General features: G+C 51.1%; 1 protein-coding gene across 4 annotated transcripts in view; it reads right to left on the reverse strand.

The window, feature by feature from the left end:
* Nucleotides 1-3,262: 3,262 nt before the first annotated feature.
* The window catches only part of POLR3A (RNA polymerase III subunit A), a 63,811-nt gene continuing 43,789 nt past the window's right edge, over nt 3,263-23,284 (reverse strand). For 3 of the 4 annotated variants that reach the window (XM_075610361.1, XM_075610360.1, XM_075610359.1), the window contains 9 exons: nt 18,435-18,517; nt 17,372-17,542; nt 16,364-16,457; nt 15,992-16,084; nt 14,725-14,889; nt 7,846-8,013; nt 7,379-7,510; nt 5,076-5,208; nt 3,263-3,619 (listed from right to left, as the gene is read on the reverse strand). In XM_075610361.1, the coding sequence (XP_075466476.1) occupies nt 3,468-3,619; nt 5,076-5,208; nt 7,379-7,510; nt 7,846-8,013; nt 14,725-14,889; nt 15,992-16,084; nt 16,364-16,457; nt 17,372-17,542; nt 18,435-18,517 (1,191 nt within the window). In that variant the 3' untranslated portion in view covers nt 3,263-3,467. Of the gene's footprint in view, nt 3,620-5,075; nt 5,209-7,378; nt 7,511-7,845; nt 8,014-14,724; nt 14,890-15,362; nt 15,916-15,991; nt 16,085-16,363; nt 16,458-17,371; nt 17,543-18,434; nt 18,518-23,284 lie in introns of those variants that run through there. The other variant, XM_075610362.1, reaches the window with a different exon arrangement.

A 23,284-nucleotide genomic window follows, 5' to 3' on the forward strand; every position in this document is an offset into this window, starting at 1 on the left:
ATCAGGCGAGGCAGCAAGAGGCGACGTGGTCAAAATAGCTGAATGAGTAGCACTTCTGATTGGATGCTTTGTGGTATATGGGGTGACAAAGCAATGCGCAGCTTGAACATCTCTTAAGAGATCGTAACTACATTTCGCATGATGGTTCCGGAGACCAGCATTGGTCTGTGTTTGGATACAATTGGATGCCAATTTGGAATCAAGAATGCGCACTGAACCTTTCGAAACGGCGCTGATTTTAACCAAATTCGGCAGGATTGTAAACAGCGGGACTGAATTTAGATCCATGTTTGGCACATTGGTCGACTCTTTGTTGGATGCTCCAGAGCGGAAACTGGAAAAAATGTGCATGTTTTTGCACCTGATGGAAAAACAAAAAATATAGTCTGCCCAGCAGCATTAGAATAAAAATACAGGATTTTTTTTTTCTCATTAAGAAACTATTTTTTTTTTTTAATTATCCATTTATAAATCTCAGTATTTTCTGGTTTCTTAGAATTCCAGAGGAACGCCGGCTACTTTCAGCTAATTGCTAATAATGTTAAAAATAAAACATCTCAGCAGAGAATGGTAGTTTGTTCTTTATTCACAACACAAAGTGACACTTCATATACTGTACACATATACAGTGCAGGTTAACGCAAATCTCCCTCCCTCCCCCACCCTCACCCGTATTTCCTGGGAAACTGTACATATTCAGAGCTTTGTCCCAAAACTCGGAGATGGGGGGGGTGGGGGGGTCTCGTAGCGGTGAGAAGGTTCCTTCCTAGTATGAGGGTTTAATGCTAGCAACTAAGCAGCACAGTGAGAGGCTGCAAGCAATGAAGGAGTTAACAGGTAGAGCCACAGCAGTGGTCTCTGTAGGGACATATTGCACTTATGCAGGGGCCGCCAACTCCAGTGCTCAAGGGCCACCAACAGGTCAGGTTTTCAGGATATCCCTGCTTTAGGTCAAGTTGTCAGGATATCCCTGCTTCAGCAAAGGTGGCTCAATCAGTGGCTCAGTCGAAGACTGTTAGTGGACCTTGAGTATATGAAGTTGACCCATGCACTAAGTGGTTAATACCCCTTCAATGTTAAAGGGCCATGAACAACCAGTGCTTTTGCTTCTTAAAAAAATAGTGCAGAAGACCGTTAAACAAAAGAAGTTAAATCTCTTAACATTAGCCCCATTCAGTGAAAGGGTTAACATCAGCATCCCCCGTAACCCGGGGGGGGGGGGGGGCGGGGGGAGGGATCAACTCCAGTTCTCTAGGTCTCCACCCCCAACAGGTCAGGCTTTCAGGATATCCCAGCTTCAGCACAGATGGCTCCGTCAAAGACTGAGCCACCTGTGCTGAAGCAGGCACTGATTGAGCCTCCTGTTCCTGAAATAGAGACATCATGAAAACCTGACCTGTTGGGGGGAGGGGCTTGAGTACTGGAGAACCGCTGCTGTAACCCATTCTGCCCCGAGAGTGGTACTACCAGTATATACTGCTTATCCCCCAAGCAAAAGGCAACACACCAAAGCAGCCAGTTCGGCACCGCCAGTAATCCAATAAAAAGATTCCAGCAGGTCGCCGGATCCTACCCCGCTGCCACGGCGGATCCTACCCCGCTGCCACGGCGGATCCTACCCCGCTGCCACGGCGGATCCTACCCCGCTTCCACGGCGGATCCTACCCCGCTGCCACGGCGGATCCTACCCCGGATCCTACCCTGCTGCCACGCCGGATCCTACCCCGCATCCACGCCGGATCCTACCCCGCATCCACGCCGGATCCTACCCCGCATCCACGCCAGATACTACCCCGCATCCACGCCAGATACTACCCCGCTTCCACGCCGGATCCTACCCCGCTTCCACGCCGGATCCTACCCCGCTTCCACGCCGGATCCTACCCCGCTTCCACGCCGGATCCTACCCCGCTGCCACGGCGGATCCTACCCCGCTGCCACGCCGGATCCTACCCCGCTGCCACGGCGGATCCTACCCCGCATCCACGCTGGATCCTACCCCGCATCCACGCCGGATCCTACCCCGCATCCACGCCGGATACTACCCCGCATCCACGCCGGATACTACCCCGCATCCACGCCAGATACTACCCCGCATCCACGCCGGATCCTACCCCGCTTCCACGCCGGATCCTACCCCGCTTCCACGCCGGATCCTACCCCGCTGCCACGGCGGATCCTACCCCGCTGCCACGGCGGATCCTACCCCGCTGCCACGGCGGATCTTACCCCGCTGCCACGGCGGATCCTACCCCGCTGCCACGGCGGATCCTACCCCGCTTCCACGGCGGATTCTACCACGCTTCCACGGCGGATCCTACCCCGCTTCCACGGCGGATCCTACCCCGCTTCCACGGCGGATCCTACCCCTCTTCCACGCCGGATCATACCCCGCTTCCACGCCGGATCATACCCCGCTTCCACGCCGGATAATAACGTTACCTATGAACACAACAAAAAAAAGCCCACACCCTGCGTTTCTGGGAGTTACACCATGATGCAGGTTGGTGCGTTTTTAAACGTAGAATCTGCCTGTGCTCAGGCTACTGTATACTATGTACTGTATACTATATACTGTATACTATATACTGTATACTATATACTATTTACTGTTCAACACATAGGGGGTTATGGAAGGAGCAGTCAGTGTCATTCTCCTGGTTCTGTCTCGAAGTACAGACACCCCCAGACAGACACCCCCAGACAGAGACACCCCCAGACAGAGACACCCCCACAGACAAGAGACACCCCCAGACAAGCGACACACACAGACAGCGACACACACAGACAGCGACACACACAGACAGCGACACACACAGACAGCGACACACACAGACAGCGACACACACAGACAGCGACACACACAGACAGCGACACACAGACAGCGACACACACAGACAGCGACACACACAGACAGCGACACACACAGACAGCGACACACACAGACAGCGACACACACAGACAGCGACACACACAGACAGCGACACACACAGACAGCGACACACACAGACAGCGACACACACAGACAGCGACACACACAGACAGCGACACACACAGACAGCGACACACACAGACAGCGACACACACAGACAGCGACACACACAGACAGCGACACACCCAGACAGTAAGTGCACTGCATTGCTCCGAGGTGTTTAAGCTTCCTGGTTTGGTTTCGGTGCAGACTTTCCTGTAAACACAGTCGTGCTTTGCATCAATCAACTCGACTACCACCCCCCCCCCCACCCACCCACCCCAACACCCTGCTCTGAACTCCCAATATCTCACACATTTACAATGCTCCTCGCCATCGTTCCCAGTGTAATAACCCTGGTGCTCCTGTGTTCTTGTAACCGTTTCCTCCCACGAAATGTAATAACTTAAGAGGAGATTCGTGGAAGGACTCGGGAGCGATGGCGGTGAAGCCTGCGCCCACCCGGCCCCCCCTGGGCGAAGAGGAGGAATCCCAGCTACGTGCTGGTGATGGGCAGGTGGAAATCCTTGTGGTCGAAGATCAGTGGTCTCGTGGGAGGAGTGGGGTCTTTGTCCGCCCTGTGCAGGAGCTTGAAGAGGCCGGTCCCGATGTTCATAGGGATGCCCATTATAATGCATTCGGAGACCCCTGCAGGGAGAGAGAGGAGTGTGAAACCCAGGGCGCGTGGCTGGTCAGGTCTGCGTGTTCATGGGACAGCTTTGTGATCACGTCGCACCTCTATAGGTGACACAGTGTCAGGCCTGAGGGCGCGTATGAGCTTCTCATGGTCTCTCCTCTCTGCTGTTATTTACACATGCAATGCATGGTGCACGTTTTGGGGGGGGGGATGGGGGGGGGGCAGGAAAACATTTTTCTCGCACCAAATTGCTCCTTAATTTGCATTCCTGGTTTATGCTGCGGCATTGCAGTCATTTCCATCATATTGTTATTTTCTGTATCAATTCCAAAGAGAATTACAATAAAAAGCCATTTGCTTCCCCCACGTCCCTACCAAAAATATATTTCAGGGGCGCATCTCACGTTTAGGCCCTTATTCTATAGCATTGCCAAGGGAGCGTTCGTGAGACCGCGCTGCATCTGCGTTATCGAATAAGAGCCTTAAAAATGCACTTCCACTTTGATGGACATAGCCATTACGGCAGCAAAACGTTACAAGATCCTATGTTTAATTTAATAAATCAGTTCTGCAGTATTAGATAAATACGGTATGCATTATTTTTCAACTCCTTTGGCTGCTACAGCAACCATTTAGAAAGTCATATCCACTGCCTCTTTGGAAACAGGCTTTGACACACCTTTATGAGCTCTGCCCGTTGGCAGCAAAGTATCACAAACAGATATGTTGCTGTGTTCCAAAAAGTAGACTGTATTACTCTGAAAGCTATAACAATAATGTGTAACACTTGGTAATATCAGCTGCAGCATTTCAGAGTGCAGCACAAAGTTAGAAGGCGGCCATTTCCTGAAGCACACAATCAGGATTGTTACAGATTTATTACAGGAGCCCCAAGCGATTGCCAGCGTAGGTAAGAATGTAGAATTATACATTGCCGCACGCTTTACATATACAAATAAGAAAAGAGAGGGGGCGGGTGGTGTAGTATATCTGCTTTAGAAAACGACGTGTAACATTCCTGATCACTGCGGCATGGAGACCCCTGCAGCGTCCAGCGCCTACAGAAGCTGCACGTGTTGTACAGATGTAGGTAACATTGTTGCAACCCGTGGCGATAGCCCCGCCCCCTTCTAACACACGGCTGATTCAAAACAATGGCCACTTCTCCCGCTGGTGCGTTGTGTACGTCCCGCCGCGGGCCGCAATAATGCTGGCTGCATCTGTATCTACTTTGCTATTTCTTACAGCAGGGTGGGCAACTCCAGTCCTCAATGGCTCCCAACAGGTCAGGTTTTCAGGATATCCCTGCTTCAGCACAAGTGGCTCAATCAGTGGCTCAGTCCTCGACTGAAGCAGGGATATCCTGAAAACCTGGCCTGTTGGGGCCTGCTGGGAGTTGGCCGCCCCTGTCTTACAGTGTCCAGGTTATTCAGAACCACAACCCAGCCCCTGAATCCTTCTCCTCACCGCAAACCGAATCCTTCTGCCCGAAATAGGCCGCGTCAAACAGGTGGTCGGCCGTCTTCTCGAAGGAAGCGAGCATCAAGACACTCTCCTTCATTTTCGCCAGGCCAAAGCGAGTGATACCCAGCACCTCACCCTACACACGGGAGGAGAGAGAGACACGGGAGGAGAGAGACATACGGGAGGAGAGAGAGAGGCACACGGGAGGAGAGAGAGAGAGAGAGAGACACACACACGGGAGGGGAGAGAGAGACACACGGGAGGGGAGAGAGACACACACGGGAGGGGAGAGAGAGACACACGGGAGGGGAGAGAGAGACACACGGGAGGGGAGAGAGAGACACACGGGAGGGGAGAGAGAGACACACGGGAGGGGAGAGAAAGACACACGGGAGGTGAGAGAGAGACACGGGAGGTGAGAGAGAGACACACGGGAGGTGAGAGAGAGACACACGGGAGGTGAGAGAGAGACACACGGGAGGTGAGAGAGACACGGGAGGAGAGAGACACACGTGGGAGGAGAGAGAGACACGTGGGAAGAGAGAGAGACGTGGGAGGTGAGAGACACGGGAGGAGAGAGAGAGACACGGGAGGAGAGAGAGAGACACGGGAGGAGAGAGACACAGGAGGAGAGAGACACAAACGGGAGGTGAGAGACACGGGAGGAGCGAGAGAGACACACGGGAGGAGAGAGACACACGGGAGGAGAGAGACACACGGGAGGAGAGAGACACACGGGAGGAGAGAGACACACGGGAGGAGAGAGACACACGGGAGGAGAGAGACACACACGGGAGGTGAGAGACACGGGAGGAGAGAGAGACACACGGGAGGAGAGAGAGAGACACACGGGAGGAGAGAGACACACACGGGAGGTGAGAGACACACACGGGAGGTGAGAGACACACGGGAGGAGAGAGAGAGACACACACGGGAGGAGAGAGACACACACGGAAGGCGAGAGACATGCGAGGAGAGAGAGACACACGGGTGGAGAGAGAGACACACACACAGGAGGAGAGAGACACACGTGGAAGGAGAGAGTCAGGGGTGAGGATGCAGCAGCCACAGAATGACATGTTATCACTTTGCTTCCCCGATTAATCAAACAGAATTAACCCCAGTAATGCCACAAGAGCCGGAAAATCATCCACATTTACCAGAGGAAGATGCAAGGGAAGAAGGGAACATAAGTGTAAACTGTAGTACGCACGCACGCACACAGTATAAGGCTGGGACATGGACCCTTGTGCCTGCAGATTTTGCTGTTTAAAACGTAGTACTAAGGTGCGTGATTGGTTGCCCAATCCTTCCAGTAGTCACCCGATACATGCCATAGCCGGGTTCTAACATTAGGATCGGAGTAGTAGCCCTCAGCATAGGGACGCCAAGGCACAGGGCCACATCCCAAAGGGACCGTTCCAGCGATCCCTCCCCAAACTGCTTCAACCTTTGCCCTATCATCATTACACTTACAGCAGCCTCCTCTGCTTCACATGGGATGGGAAGACCGTCACTTGCCACCATAGTAGCAGTTTATAAACAGACCAGATCTCCAGTCTAGGCTGAATTGAACGTACGGTAGCGTTATAACTTTGTACCGCCATGTACTGGTCTCCCTACCCAGGCAGGTCCAAGTTCAGTTTATAAAAGGACACCAACAGGCCAAGGTTTCAGGCCAATACATACACTGTTCCTAAACGAGCTGCCGTAGTGACAATCAGAGCTAATGTAGATTCATTGGTTGATTATATGTTAATGAGCAACATCTTGAAGGCCTGACCTGTGGGCAACAGTTGAGAAGTGACCTAGCACCAGTCACGCTTCAAGGTGACCTTGGAGAGTTGGGAGAGACCCTGTGCCACTAGACCTAGCAGCAGTCACGTTTCAAGGTGACCTTGGAGAGTTGGGAGAGACCCTGTGCCACTAGACATAGCACCAATCACGCTCCAAGGTGACATGGGAGAGTTGGGAGAGACCCTGTGCCACTAGACATAGCACCAATCACGCACCAAGGTGACATGGGAGAGTTGGGAGAGACCCTGTGCCACTAGACATAGCACCAGTCACGCTCCAAGGTGACATGGGAGAGTTGGGAGCGACCCTGTGCCACTAGACATAGCACCAGTCACGCTCCAAGGTGACCTGGGACAGCTGGGAGCGACCCTGTGCCACTAGACCTAGCTCCAGTCACGCTCCAAGGTGACCTGGGAGAGACCCTGTGCCACTAGACCTAGCACCAGTCACGCTCCAAGGTGACCTGGGACAGCTAGGAGCGACCCTGTGCCACCAGACCCGGTCCTCACCTTGTAGGACATGAGATCTCCCAGCAGCATGACGTGACGACGGTCGATGCTCATGCCGTGGTTCACCATGGTGTACTGGATCTCGTTAATGATGGTGGAGCGGGCGGCTTCGATACCGAGAGTCTTCTCCACCTGGCAAACGACCAGGAGGAGGGGGAAAAAAAAGAGAGAGTACAAATTAGGCAGCCTGTGTTTTATAGATACATTGTTTCACAATGAACCCGAGGGCTGGAAGCCCCAACACCATCCTATTGCTGAAGGCCCCGTTGGCAGCAAGAGAGTTACCAATACTAATTGGGAAGTTTGTTTCAATTACATTTTTTTAATTAATAATAATAATTAAAAAAAAAAATTAAAACCCGATCGATTAGGTTCTGCATTATTTTACTGGTTTTGTTGCGGATTTGCGGGGGGTTCCCAGCACCAGCGCTGCCCCCGGCACAGACCCGAAGGGCAGTAACGCTCACCTCGTAGGTGTTGTTGGACGTGGTCCCGGACCCCTTGACTCCGTGCGTTGCCATGACCGCCCGGAGGTTGTCCCCCTCCACCAGCAGCTTGTACTTCTTCTCTTTGCTGCTCTGCTCGTCAATGTGTATAACGGCGCGCGTCACCTCGGGGATCCCCTGTACCACCACCTGGGAGGAGGGGGGAGAAGAGAGGGGGTGGGGGTTACTCTCAAACCTTGGGGGGGAGGAGGTCTCCAGTGCGGCACCGTGCCAGCCATTCTAAAAGGGACCTGTCCTACTTATCTAAATCGGACACGAGACATATCCTGAGACCGTGTTTTAGTTTGCACCACGGTGAGCTGGGACTTGGGAGGGGGTTTGATTTCCCCTGCCTGCTCCCGTTGTTCGATATCACTTTTTTGTGTTCAACAAGAGTTTGCACAGGCAAAAAATAATAATAACCTTTCTCCTTCCCCTGATCTTTGTCTCTAATAAAGACGGGGTCTGGAAAAAATGTGTACTTGCCAGCACCCCTTCCGTATTCAATGTGCCCTCAAGTCGTTTGGTGGTGCTGTACGGTCTTCTTAGAGACGGACCCCCAGAAACCAGTCCCAGGTACACCGTATCACACAAACAAGTGAAGCCAAACATTCACATCTAGTGCCAAAGACCTACCCCTGAGGAAGGGAATAGGGAATGTTTGTGCCCCGGAAAAGATTGTGCAACCCCATGTCATAGTCCACAGCAAAGCATATAGCAAATTGAAATTTTACTGTATGCTCATTTGCATGTCTTAGACAGGTCTGCAACCCTGCCTTTCACCATTATCACCCAGCATACAGTGCTTCCACTGCAGCAAGGGATTCTAGGAAATTACATGCAAATGAGCACACAGTGCCACCTTTTGCTTCAAAACCATTCAACATGGTTCCCTTATAGGCTTAAGCTTGCTGCATCGTCACAGCTTTGAGCACAGCCAGGGTTAAAGAACCATGTTGAATGGTTTTGAAGCAAAATATGGCACTGTGTGCTCATTTGCATGTCGTTTCCCAGAATCCCTTGCTGCAGGGGAAGCGCTGTGTGCTGGGTGAAAGTGGTGAAAGGCGGGGTTGCAGACCTGTCTAAGACATGCAAATGAGCTTTCAGTAATATTTCCATTTTTTATATATATACAGATATATACATACATACATACATACATACATAAACACAAGATGTGTTTGACAAAACACTCCCCCATTCAAAGGCCCAGAAGAAAAATAATTTGCTTTGCTTTTAGCATGGTTAGAATAGTTTAAAGGAAGTTATATTGTTACATACTCTACAACATGGATTTTGTTCAGCGACATGGGATTGCACCTGTGAGATGAGACTGCCTGGGAACGCCGCTGCACGTGCAGGAACATTAATCGATCCAGATGGGTTTCTCTGCTTATTTGGCTAACGGTGGCAGCGCAATTAGCTTCAAGAGGTTCAGGGATTGAACAAACACTGCCAGATAAGATTACATTAAACAGGCTCAAAGATAACAGGAACTGATCACATTTTGCACAAGAAGCAAACAAGTGACACTTGTACTTTAAGAGGGGATGAGAATCTTTGCTTATTAGGCTAAGGCCCCGCTCCGTCCGTCAGCGCTCCCGCACTGCAGACAGGTGGGGCGCTGACATACACAGACCGCGATATGCGGTCTGTAGGGAGCGGGAGGCTTGAGCGGGAGGGGGGCGTGGCTTGAGCAGAGGGACCCGCTACTCTCCCCCCCTCCCTCCACGGGCTCGAGCTGCTGATCACAAGCAACACACACACACACTCACACACACAGACAGAGGCAGCCACTCACGCACTCAGGCACACACATACACAGACACAGACACACAGACACACAGACAGACAGACAGACAGAGGCAGGCACTCACGCACACACACAAACACAGATAGGCACTCAGACTCAGACACACACACACACACACACACACACACACACACACACACACACACACACACACACACACACACACACACACACACACACACACACACACACACACACACAGGCACTCATGCTGCTTTCCCTCCACACTCCTCCCCGCTCCCGAAGCCTCCCCTCCTCATTGGCTCACAGCCACACCACGTGACGCGTCGAAGCTAGGGATTACAATTCTCTTGTATCCCGTAGCGGCTGACGCGTCACAGCGTGTAGTGAGCTGTGCAGCCAGGGGGGACCGGGACCGGCTCGGGAGGATTCCCCTGCTGGTGAGGAAAGCCCGTGCAGCCGTCCGTGCAGCCGCCCGCAGCGGGTCCCAGCCCTAATTTATTCAGTCTTCGACTGAGCCACCTGTGCTGAAGCAGGGATATCCCGAATACCTGGCCCTTGACTGGAGCTGGCTACCCCTGGATTAGACCTACACGGATGGGGTCTCATGCTTTAGATCAGAGGTCTCAAACCCAGTCCTCAAGGTCCACCAACAGGGCCAGGTTTAATGGATACCCTTGCTTCAGCACAGGTGGCTCAATCAGTGTTCGACTGAACCACCTGCACTGAAGCAGGTATATCCATAAAAGCTGGCCTGTTCGTGGCCCTTGCGACCCCTGGTTTTGATATTAACTATGTGAAATACACATCGTATCAAGGACTTGCTGTTTATTTGAAACCAAATGTTAATACTGGAGACCGGTGTTTGCCTTTTTGTCTGTTATTACTACTTTGCAGAACCCCCTCCTCTTGTTTTTCTACCCCAATACACTCCTTAAAAAAACATGAAAACATTAAATATCTTGGAAGAAACCCTGCCCTCCCTGCGCCCGATTTCAGCAGAGTCTGTTTTAAACAAGGGCACAAACAATTTGGATGGTCACAAAAGGTTTATACTATATGTATGCGGTAATAACACGGAGGGACACGCTCGGTAGGAAAATCCCGCATACAGTAAGCAGGTAAGCTCCACGGGTGCCATGCCACGCAGTGACCACTAGGAGTGATGTAGCAAGGACAAATATTACGGCAATACAGTGTGAGAAAAAGAACACAATACAGGCATACCCCGGTTTAAGGACACTCACTTTAAGTTCACTCGCGAGTAAGGACATATCGCCCAATAGGCAAACGGCAGCTCACGCATGCGCCTGTCAGCACGTCCTGAACAGCAATACCGGCTCCCTACCTGTACCGAAGCTGTGCGCAAGCGGGGAGACTATAGAGCCTGTTACACATGCGTTATTTACATCAGTTATGCACGTGTATGACGATTGCAGTACTGTACATGCATCGATAAGTGGGGAAATGGTAGTGCTTCACTTTAAGTACATTTTCGCTTTACATACATGCTCCGGTCCCATTGCGAACGTTAATGCGGGGTATGCCTGTGTTACATACATGCTCCGATCCCATTGCGTACGTTAATGCGGGGTATGCCTGTGTTACATACATGCTCCGGTCCCATTGCGTACGTTAATGCGGGGTATGCCTGTGTTACATACATGCTCCGGTCCCATTGCGTACGTTAATGCGGGGTATGCCTGTGTTACATACATGCTCCGGTCCCATTGCGTACGTTAATGCGGGGTATGCCTGTGTTACATACACGCTCCCGTCCCATTGCGTACGTTAATGCGGGGTATGCCTGTGTTACATAAACGCTGCGGTCCCATTGCGTACGTTAATGCGTGGTATGCCTGTGTTACATACATGCTCCGGTCCCATTGCGTACGTTAATGCGGGGTATGCCTGTGTTACATACATGCTCCGGTCCCATTGCGTACGTTAATGCGGGGTATGCCTGTGTTACATACACGCTGCGGTCCCATTGCGTACGTTAATGCGGGGTATGCCTGTGTTACCATACATGCTCCGGTCCCATTGCGTACGTTAATGCGGGGTATGCCTGTACATCAGTCACTTACTGTACAAGGACCTTTAAACAAGGCCTTAGCATATTAAAGCTGCAGAACTAGCAGTATCCCACGTGGGTTTTTCATTTTTTTTTTTTATTAAATAAATCAGTTCTGTACTATGAGAAAATACTTTTTCTTTTTTTAAAACAACTCTGAATTCAAATTTTAATGTATTATAATGTCAGAGGGGAGAAGGTGGGGGTGGTAGGACGTGATCAACTAGTAACCATACTAGTAGACAAAAATGTAATAAGTAATAGTGATAATAAGTAATAGTGATAATAAGTAACAGTGATAATAAGTAATAGTGATAATAAGTAATAGTGATAATAAGTAATAGTGATAATAAGTAATAGTGATAATAAGTAATAGTGATAAGTAATAGTGATAATAAGTTATAGTGATAATAAGTAATAGTGATAATAAGTAATAGTGAAAATAAGTAATAGTGAAAATAAGTAATAGTGATAAAAAGTGGGTGCAGACTGTGATCTGAAAGTGAATCGGAAAACAATTGAGGCCACTAGATAGTGTGCTCGGGAGAAATTCACTTAAATGCACACTAGTGATGTACCGAGTACCCGGAAATTACCCGGCAGGTTTTCAGCTACCCGGACATTACCCGGACCCGGCAACTGAGAAGTGGGCCCGGCGCCGGGTAATACCTGAAGACCCAGCTGGCTGTCCAATAGGAACGCTTCTGCTCCGGTCACATGGTTCCCCAGCTCGCACTTCTATGGAGTCCTGCAGCCCCCGCGCGGGCTGAACACAAACTGCTGATGCCGCCACCGGACCGCTGCTGACCTGCCTAGATGTTGCCGCTGTCTTCCTCCACCCCCAAGTAAGTGCCAACCGAGTAACCGGGTACCGGGCCGGGAAGATCATTTAATTTTGGCCGGGTACCCGTTACCTGTTATTTTTTTTTTTTTTAAGTAGGACCCGGTCCAACACTAACGCACACCACAAGTAGTATAACATATAACTTTTAATAAAGTGTTTTCTTAAAACACATATCGCTGAGTGCGAGTATAACAGTAATAAAAAAAATCATCAAAAAGTGCAGCAATGAGCCAAAAACTCCCTCCTAATAACTAATCTGACACAAACAATGAGTATTTTACTGTGTATTTCTGTCATGTTGGATGTAGCATTGGGCTTCCCTGTCGTCTGTTGTATACATATGCCACGCTCAATAGCACTCCATTTTGACACCTATACATATATATATATATACATATATATACATAATATATATATATATATATTTTGTGGGGGCTCAGGGGTTCCCAAAAAGAGCTTACTGGGGTTCTGTGTTTTGACAAACAATTAGTAGTCAGATGGGGAAAAGATGTTGGCTATATATAAGCAATGATGGTAAATATCCACCAACTCCGGACACAGCCTCAGCTAAACACCTCAGTGATGCTGCTAGTAAAAGCTAGCCCTGAAGCAGATAGTGCAACCATGTAGTATAAATAAGGAGGTGTAGCCGGTATAGAGTGTTCCACAAATCAATCCATTGCCCTGTGAGCGATAATGGATATAAATGTAATAGTAAGCAGCCAGAATATACTAATGTATACAGAGATATTAATACATCTCTAATGGAGATCAAGTAATTGGCGCACAGCTAAAAGGCTGCGTGACGCGTTCCCAGTGGCCGCCTGGCAGCGCTCAAGGTAATATCCTCTAGCGCTCAAGGTAATAGCTAGACCGGGAGTAGTCACATGAATAATACTCTCCCCAGCGAACACTAGCAGCAATGAGAAGAGCGCGCGTAAAGTTAATATCTAAATAGTAATATATTCATAAGCTGGTCCGGTAGGCTTTAGACATCGGCAACACTAGCCACTAACACAGCTCCATAACGGAGGCTGATGACGTCATTACGTGCCCAACGCACGTTTCCGTCCAGCTACGGAGCTTTGTCAGGGACAGTTCTGCAGGAGCATGTAAGCAAAGCTATTTAAAGGGAACAGGTTGCCATGGTAACATTAGTCACAGCGCAAGTGTGAGGAGAGAGACTCCTGGATATACACATGCGCAATGTAATAGGGTAAAAGGCACAATACAGACCTCCATAGCAAAACCTGACCCATAAATAAACAGAGCAAGTATAATGCACAAAATCTACCTGCTAACCATACATTAATATAGAACATAATGCAGTCAACTATAGTCATTAGTGTATATATCTGCGCTTGGCAATGTAATCTTCTGTATTTTTCATTAATTAAGCTTTTTTCCTATTAGTTGCATTTTGGACTTTTTTTTATTGCTGTGTGCCGCTTTCCGATTTTTTTTGTACTAATTGTTTGTGTCAGATTAGTTATTAGGAGGGTGTTTTGGGCTCATTGCTGCACTTTTGGATGATTTTTTAATTACTGTTATACCCACACTCAGCGATATGTGTTTTAAGAAAACACTTTATTAAAAGTTATATTTTATACTACTTGTGGCGTGCAATTAAGTGAATTTCTCCCGCACACACATATCTAGTGTCCTCAATTGTTTCCTATTATAATGTAACAAGCATTTTTTGTTTCTATAGCAACCATTTACAAAGTCACATCCCCTTCCTCTTCTGAAACAGGCTCTGGCACACCCCTTTTTGAGCCCTGCCCTCTCTCTAGCATTACACCAATTGTATCCAGTGACTGCCTGGTCACATGATCTTCCCCACAGAACTTTGCATCTTTGGCCCTCTTCTGCTGCACTGACAGCCATTTAGTGAACCCCGAGCCGAATCTTCGCCGATCGATCAGCAACTTAGCTAATTAGATATCGTGTGAATTGTATTGATGCACATATTAAAGGGGTGATGAGGGGGGGAGGGGGGAGGGGGGGAGGCTGCTTGAGAGAAAAAAAAAAAAAGATATGAAAATGTATGTTGGTAAATAAGGCCGCGGGATTCTGTCCCCAGCACTTTCATTAGCCCACGCTGTGATCCCACTTATTACATTCTGCACTCAGTCTTGCTCTTTGCCACGTGGTGGACCACGTGCTCACCTTTGGGAGCTCCCCTTTCAGGGTCTGTAAGACATAATACATGGAGCTCTTGCTGTTCTCTCGTGGGGTGACGCACACCACCGCCTCTCCGTGCACGGCGATGTCTCCCGGCTTCACACGCAGCTTGGACATGCAGATCGAGTATCGCACGGTCTCTGCATTCACCTCGGGGAAAGATCATCAAAATAACATCACAGCACATGCTTGTGTGTGTGCAGAGCGAGAGGCGAGGGGGGGGCGGCAGAGCGAGAGGCGAGGGGGGGGGCGGCAGAGCGAGAGGCGAGGGGGGGCGGCAGAGCGAGAGGCGAGGGGGGGCGGCAGAGCGAGAGGCGAGGGGGGGCGGCAGAGCGAGAGGCGAGGGGGGGCGGCAGAGCGAGAGGCGAGGGGGGGCGGCAGAGCGAGAGGCGAGGGGGGGCGGCAGAGCGAGAGGCGAGGGGGGGCGGCAGAGCGAGAGGCGAGGGGGGGCGGCAGAGCGAGAGGCGACGGGGGGCGGCAGAGCGAGAGGCGAGGGGGGGCGGCAGAGCGAGAGGCGAGGGGGGGCGGCAGAGCGAGAGGCGAGGGGGGGCTGCAGAGCGAGAGGCGAGGGGGGGCGGCAGAGCGAGAGGCGAGGGGGGGCGGCAGAGCGAGAGGCGAGGGGGGGCGGCAGAGCGAGAGGCGACGGCAGAGCGAGAGGCGACGGGGGGCGGCAGAGCGAGGGGGGGCGGCAGAGCGAGAGGCGAGGGGCGTCACAGCGAGAGGCGTCACAGCGAGAGGCGAGGGGCGTCACAGCGAGAGGCGAGGGGCGTCACAGCGAGAGGCGAGGGGCGTCACAGCGAGAGGCGAGGGGCGTCACAGCGAGAGGCGAGGGGCGTCACAGCGAGAGGCGAGGGGCGTCACAGCGAGAGTCGAGGGGCGAGAGGCGTCAGGGCGAGAGGCGAGGGGCGTCAGAGCGAGAGGCGAGGGGCGTCAGAGCGAGAGGCGTCAGAGCGAGAGGCGAGGGGCGTCAGAGCGAGAGGCGGCACAGGGAGAGGCGTGGGGTGGCACAGGGAGAGGCGAGGGGCGGCAGAGGGAGAGGTAAGTATTCCTGATACCTCTGAAGAATAGTGCGACAGGTAAGTGTTTTATGATGTCACTGTTAGTGAACAAGGGAAAGAGAGAGGTACCTGTCCCTAATGTCCGAGTGACAGGGATGTGTTCCTGGTATATGAGACCCTATATAAAGCAGGGGTTAGAAATATGTGCCACCTAATATCTTTAAGGTAGTAGTGTTAGGTCCAGAGTTACTTACTTCCAGCCTCAAAAGCCGTATGCGTTCCATAGAAAGCTTCACCAGGAGAAAACAGTCATCAGGAAGAAACACTTCTTCAATGTACTCTGAGATCTGTACAGAGATGCAACAAACACAGCAAATAAAGCTCCGGGCACTCAGAAACACAATGTAACCCAACACAACGCAGGCTCCCCAGAGCTGAGGGGTGAAACCTGCAGGATGAAGGCACCAGCACAGGGGCATTATTATAAATGCTTTACTCATATATAGTGCTGACCAAGCACACAGCACTTTATTGTACAAGTATACAGTACACAGTGTAATATGGAGGAACAGAGATGCAATACAGGGAGACGGAAGCACTGGCCAGAAGAGCTTCCAGTCGCTTACCTCTCCAAGCAAGGTCTTCTCGATTCTGCCTTTCACCAGACGAGCAAAATCAGCGTTATTGTCTGTGTCCAGCTGGGCGGTAATGATGGGCGTGCTGCAGTGAAGCAAGCGGTGAGGACATGAAGTTACAATCCAGGCGGGATTCACCCCGGCTTCTAGCAGAGGGCAGAAAGTACAGCTCACCCAAATAGGTGACACCCACACCCATCACACACACCTCTCACCCAATGTGCGACACCCTCACCCATCACGCACACACCTCTCACCCAATGTGCTACACCCTCACCCATCACACACACCTCTCACCCAATGGGTGACATCCTAAACCCACCACACACACCTCACCCAATGTGACACCCTCACCCATACCCAATGAGTGACACCCTAAACTCACCACACACCTCTCACCCAATGGGTGACATCCTAAACCCACCACACACACATCTCACCCAATGTGACACCCTCACTCATACCCAATGAGTGACACCCTAAACTCACCACACACCTCTCACCCAATGGGTGACATCCTAAACCCACCACACACACACCTCACCCAATGTGACACCCTCACTCATACCCAATGAGTGACACCCTAAACTCACCACACACACACACACACACACACACACACACACACACCTCACCCAATGTGCTACACCCTCACCCATCACACACACCTCTCACCCAATGTGACACCCTCACCCATACCCAATGTGTGACAACCTAAGCCCATCACATACACAATGGGACACCCTCACCAATCTCTCACCCAGTGGGTGACACTCTAACCCCATCGCGCACACACCCTACCCCCCATCACACACCCTGACCCCCATCACATATTTCGCCCAATGTGTGACACGCTCATCCGTAATACAAACCTCTCCCTCACGGCCATTAAAATACTCCCTTAACTTATCCAATATGTAGCAATCTGACCCCACCATTACACACCTCTAAATAGGAGACCTTTCCGCACTTCTGGCAGACTGGTAAATATGAACACACCTGATGTTCTTCGAGGCGTTGATGATCTCCTTGATGCGAGGCACACCCAGGGTTATGTTCATAGAAGCCACTCCAGCAAAGTGAAACGTTTTCAGGGTCATCTGCGTGCCGGGCTCCCCGATACTCTGTGCACAGAGAGCCCCCACAGCGGAGCCTGGCTCCATCTGAGCTCTGCCGAGGGACAAAGGAGGAGAAGTACAGGGAAGCTCAGGGGAAAAGTGATACCGCGGCTAACTCGCCCGCTCCCTCCGTCAGCGCGCCCGCACTGCAGACAGCCAGGGCGCTTACAGACACAGACCGCGATATGCGGTCTGTAGGGAGCCGGAGAGGGAGGGGGGCGGGAGTGGGAGGGAGGGCTCTGATCGTGGTGCCGTCCACACACACACACACACACACACACACTTTAATAACCCACAGCTCCTTCACTGCTCCCCGCCCAAGGCGCCTCCCATCTAGCTCCTTCCCTCCCCTCCTCCCCATTGGCTGACTCGCGTACCACGTGACGCGTCAACACCGAAAATCACTAGATTCTTGCAGTATCGGCCGGCTGACGCGTCACAGTACGTAGTCAGCCCTGCCGGAAGGAGGCAGCGGGGGCAGGGACCATTCGGGCAAGGGTCTGGTGGTTCGCGGCCGCGCGCCCCGCCGGCCGCAGAGGGTTCGCAGCCTTAGTCACACCCAAGCAAAACACTAGAAGAGGAGGGCACAGGCAGGCGATATCTATCTTCTACATATAGTAACAAGCACAAAAGACACAGATAACTCACAGTGTGGCTCTTATACAGGAAGGGATAAACATTGTTATAGGCACAAACACAAAAAGGATGAATCAAGTCTACCTACCACACACCAGTGAGACATTGACAAGAGTCTGAAGGGACTAGTTTCGCTCACTTAAGTCAAAAGGTCTCCACTCCTGTCAAGTCTATCCCTCACAATACAGAGACTGTACGTACCTAACACACACCAAGTCTGTACCTCTCAGAAAGATGACACAATGACACAAGGTGCAGTGTTATGCACCCTACACATCCCACACAAATGTTACATGGACAGCACTTACCTCATGTACTTATCGCGACAGGTCTCTAAAAACTTCTCCAGCTGCGTGGGGGTGATTCTGTCCAGCTGATATAACACCCGCGGCTAAACCAAGAACAAGGAGAGAACACGGTGATCAGACACACAGAGAGAACGCGGTGATCAGACACACAGAGAACGCGGTGATCAGACACACAGAGAACGCGGTGATCAGACACACAGAGAACGCGGTGATCAGACACACAGAGAGAACACGGTGATCAGACACACAGAGAGAACACGGTGATCAGACACACAGAGAGAACACGGTGATCAGACACACAGAGAGAACACGGTGATCAGACACACAGAGAGAACACGGTGATCAGACACACAGAGGGAACACGGTGATCAGACACACAGAGAGAACACGGTGATCAGACACACAGAGAGAACACGGTGATCAGACACACAGAGAGAACACGGTGATCAGACACACAGAGAGAACACGGTGATCAGACACACAGAGAAAACACGGTGATCAGACACACAGAGAGAACAGTGTGATCAGACACACAGAGAGAACACGGTGATCAGACACACAGAGAGAACAGTGTGATCAGACACACAGAGAGAACACGGTGATCAGACACACAGAGGGAACACGGTGATCAGACACACAGAGAGAACGCGGTGATCAGACACACACAGAGAGAACACGGTGATCAGACACACAGAGAGAACACGGTGATCAGACACACAGAGAGAACACGGTGATCAGACACACAGAGAGAACACGGTGATCAGACACACAGAGAGAACACGGTGATCAGACACACAGAGAGAACACGGTGATCAGACACACAGAGGGAACACGGTGATCAGACACACAGAGAGAACACGGTGATCAGACACACAGAGAGAACACGGTGATCAGACACACAGAGAGAACACGGTGATCAGACACACAGAGGGAACACGGTGATCAGACACACAGAGAGAACGCGGTGATCAGACACACAGAGAGAACGCGGTGATCAGACACACAGAGAGAACGCGGTGATCAGACACACAGAGAGAACACGGTGATCAGACACACAGAGAACGCGGTGAGCAGACACACAGAGAGAACACGGTGATCAGACACACAGAGAGAACACGGTGATCAGACACACAGAGAAAACACGGTGATCAGACACACAGAGAGAACACGGTGATCAGACACACAGAGAGAACAGTGTGATCAGACACACAGAGAGAACACGGTGATCAGACACACAGAGAGAACACGGTGATCAGACACACACAGAGGGAACACAGTGATCAGACACAGAGGGAACACAGTGATCAGACACACAGAGAGAACACGGTGATCAGACACACAGAGAGAACACGGTGATCAGACACACAGAGAGAACACGGTGATCAGACACACAGAGAGAACACGGTGATCAGACACACAGAGAGAACACGGTGATCAGACACACAGAGAGAACACGGTGATCAGACACACAGAGAGAACACGGTGATCAGACACACAGAGAGAACACGTTGATCAGACACACAGAGGGAACACGGTGATCAGACACAGAGAGAACACAGTGATCAGACACAGAGAGAACACGGTGATCAGACACACTGAGGGAACACGGTGATCAGACACACAGAGAGAACACGGTGATCAGACACACAGAGAGAACACGGTGATCAGACACACAGAGGGAACACGGTGATCAGACACAGAGGGAACACAGTGATCAGACACACAGAGAGAACACGGTGATCAGACACACAGAGAGAACACGGTGATCAGACACACAGAGGGAACACGGTGATCAGAACACAGAGAGAACACGGTGATCAGACACACAGAGAGAACACGGTGATCAGACACACAGAGGGAACACAGTGATCAGACACAGAGAGAGAACACGGTGATCAGACACACAGAGAGAGAACACGGTGATCAGACACACAGAGAGAGAACACGGTGATCAGACACACTGAGGGAACACGGTGATCAGACACACAGAGGGAACACGGTGATCAGACACACAGAGGGAACACGGTGATCAGACACAGAGAGAGAACACGGTGATCAGACACACAGAGAGAACACGGTGATCAGACACACAGAGAACGCGGTGATCAGACACACAGAGGGAACACAGTGATCAGACACAGAGAGAGAACACGGTGATCAGACACACAGAGAGAACACGGTGATCAGACACACAGAGAACGCGGTGATCAGACACACAGAGAGAACACGGTGATCAGACACACAGAGAGAACACGGTGATCAGACACACAGAGAGAACACGGTGATCAGACACACAGAGAGAACACGGTGATCAGACACACAGAGAGAACACGGTGATCAGACACACAGAGGGAACACGGTGATCAGACACACAGAGGGAACACGGTGATCAGACACAAAGAGGGAACACGGTGATCAGACACACAGAGGGAACACGGTGATCAGAACACAGAGAGAACACGGTGATCAGACACACAGAGAGAACACGGTGATCAGACACACAGAGGGAACACAGTGATCAGACACAGAGAGAGAACACGGTGATCAGACACACAGAGAACGCGGTGATCAGACACACAGAGAGAACACGGTGATCAGACACACAGAGGGAACACGGTGATCAGACACACAGAGGGAACACGGTGATCAGACACACAGAGAACGCGGTGATCAGACACACAGAGGGAACACGGTGATCAGACACAGAGAGAGAACACGGTGATCAGACACACAGAGAGAACACGGTGATCAGACACACAGAGAACGCGGTGATCAGACACACAGAGAGAACACGGTGATCAGACACACAGAGGGAACACGGTGATCAGACACACAGAGGGAACACGGTGATCAGACACACAGAGGGAACACGGTGATCAGACACACAGAGAGAACACGGTGATCAGACAAACAGAGGGAACACGGTGATCAGACACACAGAGGGAACACGGTGATCAGACACACAGAGGGTACACGGTGATCAGACACAGAGGCAACACGGTGATCAGACACACAGAGAGAAGACGGTGATCAGACACACAGAGAGAACACGGTGATCAGACACACAGAGGGAACACGGTGATCAGACACAGAGAGAACACGGTGATCAGACACATAGAGAGAACACGGTGATCAGACACACTGAGGGAACACGGTGATCAGACACACAGAGAGAACACGGTGATCAGACACACAGAGAGAACACGGTGATCAGACACACAGAGAGAAGACGGTGATCAGACACACAGAGAGAAGACGGTGATCAGACACACAGAGAGAACACGGTGATCAGACACACAGAGAGAACACGGTGATCAGACACACAGAGGGAACACGGTGATCAGACACACAGAGGGAACACGGTGATCAGACACAGAGAGAACACGGTGATCAGACACAGAGAGAACACGGTGATCAGACACAGAGAGAACACGGTGATCAGACACACTGAGGGAACACGGTGATCAGACACACAGAGAGAACACGGTGATCAGACACACAAAGAGAACACGGTGATCAGACACACAGAGAGAACACGGTGATCAGACACACAGAGGGAACATGGTGATCAGACACAGAGGGAACACAGTGATCAGACACACAGAGAGAACACGGTGATCAGACACACAGAGAGAACACGGTGATCAGACACACAGAGAGAACACGGTGATCAGACACACAGAGAGAACACGGTGATCAGACACACAGAGGGAACACGGTGATCAGACACACAGAGAGAACACGGTGATCAGACACACAGAGAGAACACGGTGATCAGACACACAGAGGGAACACGGTGATCAGACACAGAGGGAACACAGTGATCAGACACACAGAGAGAACACGGTGATCAGACACACAGGGAACACGGTGATCAGACACACAGGGAACGCGGTGATCAGACACACAGAGGGAACACGGTGATCAGACACACAGAGGGAACACGGTGATCAGAACACAGAGAGAACACGGTGATCAGACACACAGAGAGAACACGGTGATCAGACACACAGAGAGAACACGGTGATCAGACACACAGAGAGAACACGGTGATCAGACACACAGAGAGAACACGGTGATCAGACACACAGAGAGAACACGGTGATCAGACACACAGAGGGAACACGGTGATCAGACACACAGAGTGAACGCGGTGATCAGACACACAGAGAGAACACGGTGATCAGACACACAGAGAGAACACGGTGATCAGACACACAGAGAGAACACGGTGATCAAACACACAGAGGGAACACGGTGATCAGTCACACAGAGAGAACGCGGTGATCAGACACACAGAGAGAACACGGTGATCAGACACACAGAGAGAACACGGTGATCAGACACACAGAGAGAACACGGTGATCAAACACACAGAGGGAACACGGTGATCAGTCACACAGAGAGAACGCGGTGATCAGACACACAGAGAGAACATGGTGATCAGACACACAGAGAGAACACGGTGATCAGACAAACAGAGGGAACACGGTGATCAGACACACAGAGGGAACACGGTGATCAGACACACAGAGGGAACACGGTGATCAGACACACAGAGAGAACACGGTGATCAGACACACAGAGAGAACACGGTGATCAGACACACAGAGAGAACACGGTGATCAGACACACAGAGAGAACACGGTGATCAGACACACAGAGAGAACACGGTGATCAGACACACAGAGGGAACACGGTGATCAGACACACAGAGGGAACACGGTGATCAGACACACAGAGGGAACACGGTGATCAGACACACACAGAGAACACGGTGATCAGACACACCGAGAGAACACACTCCGTTAGAATGATACAATGTTACATGTATCCGCTGGCAGGGAGAC

Source organism: Ascaphus truei, chromosome 8 (genome assembly GCF_040206685.1).
Source record: "Ascaphus truei isolate aAscTru1 chromosome 8, aAscTru1.hap1, whole genome shotgun sequence".
Classification (NCBI taxonomy): domain Eukaryota; kingdom Metazoa; phylum Chordata; class Amphibia; order Anura; family Ascaphidae; genus Ascaphus; species Ascaphus truei.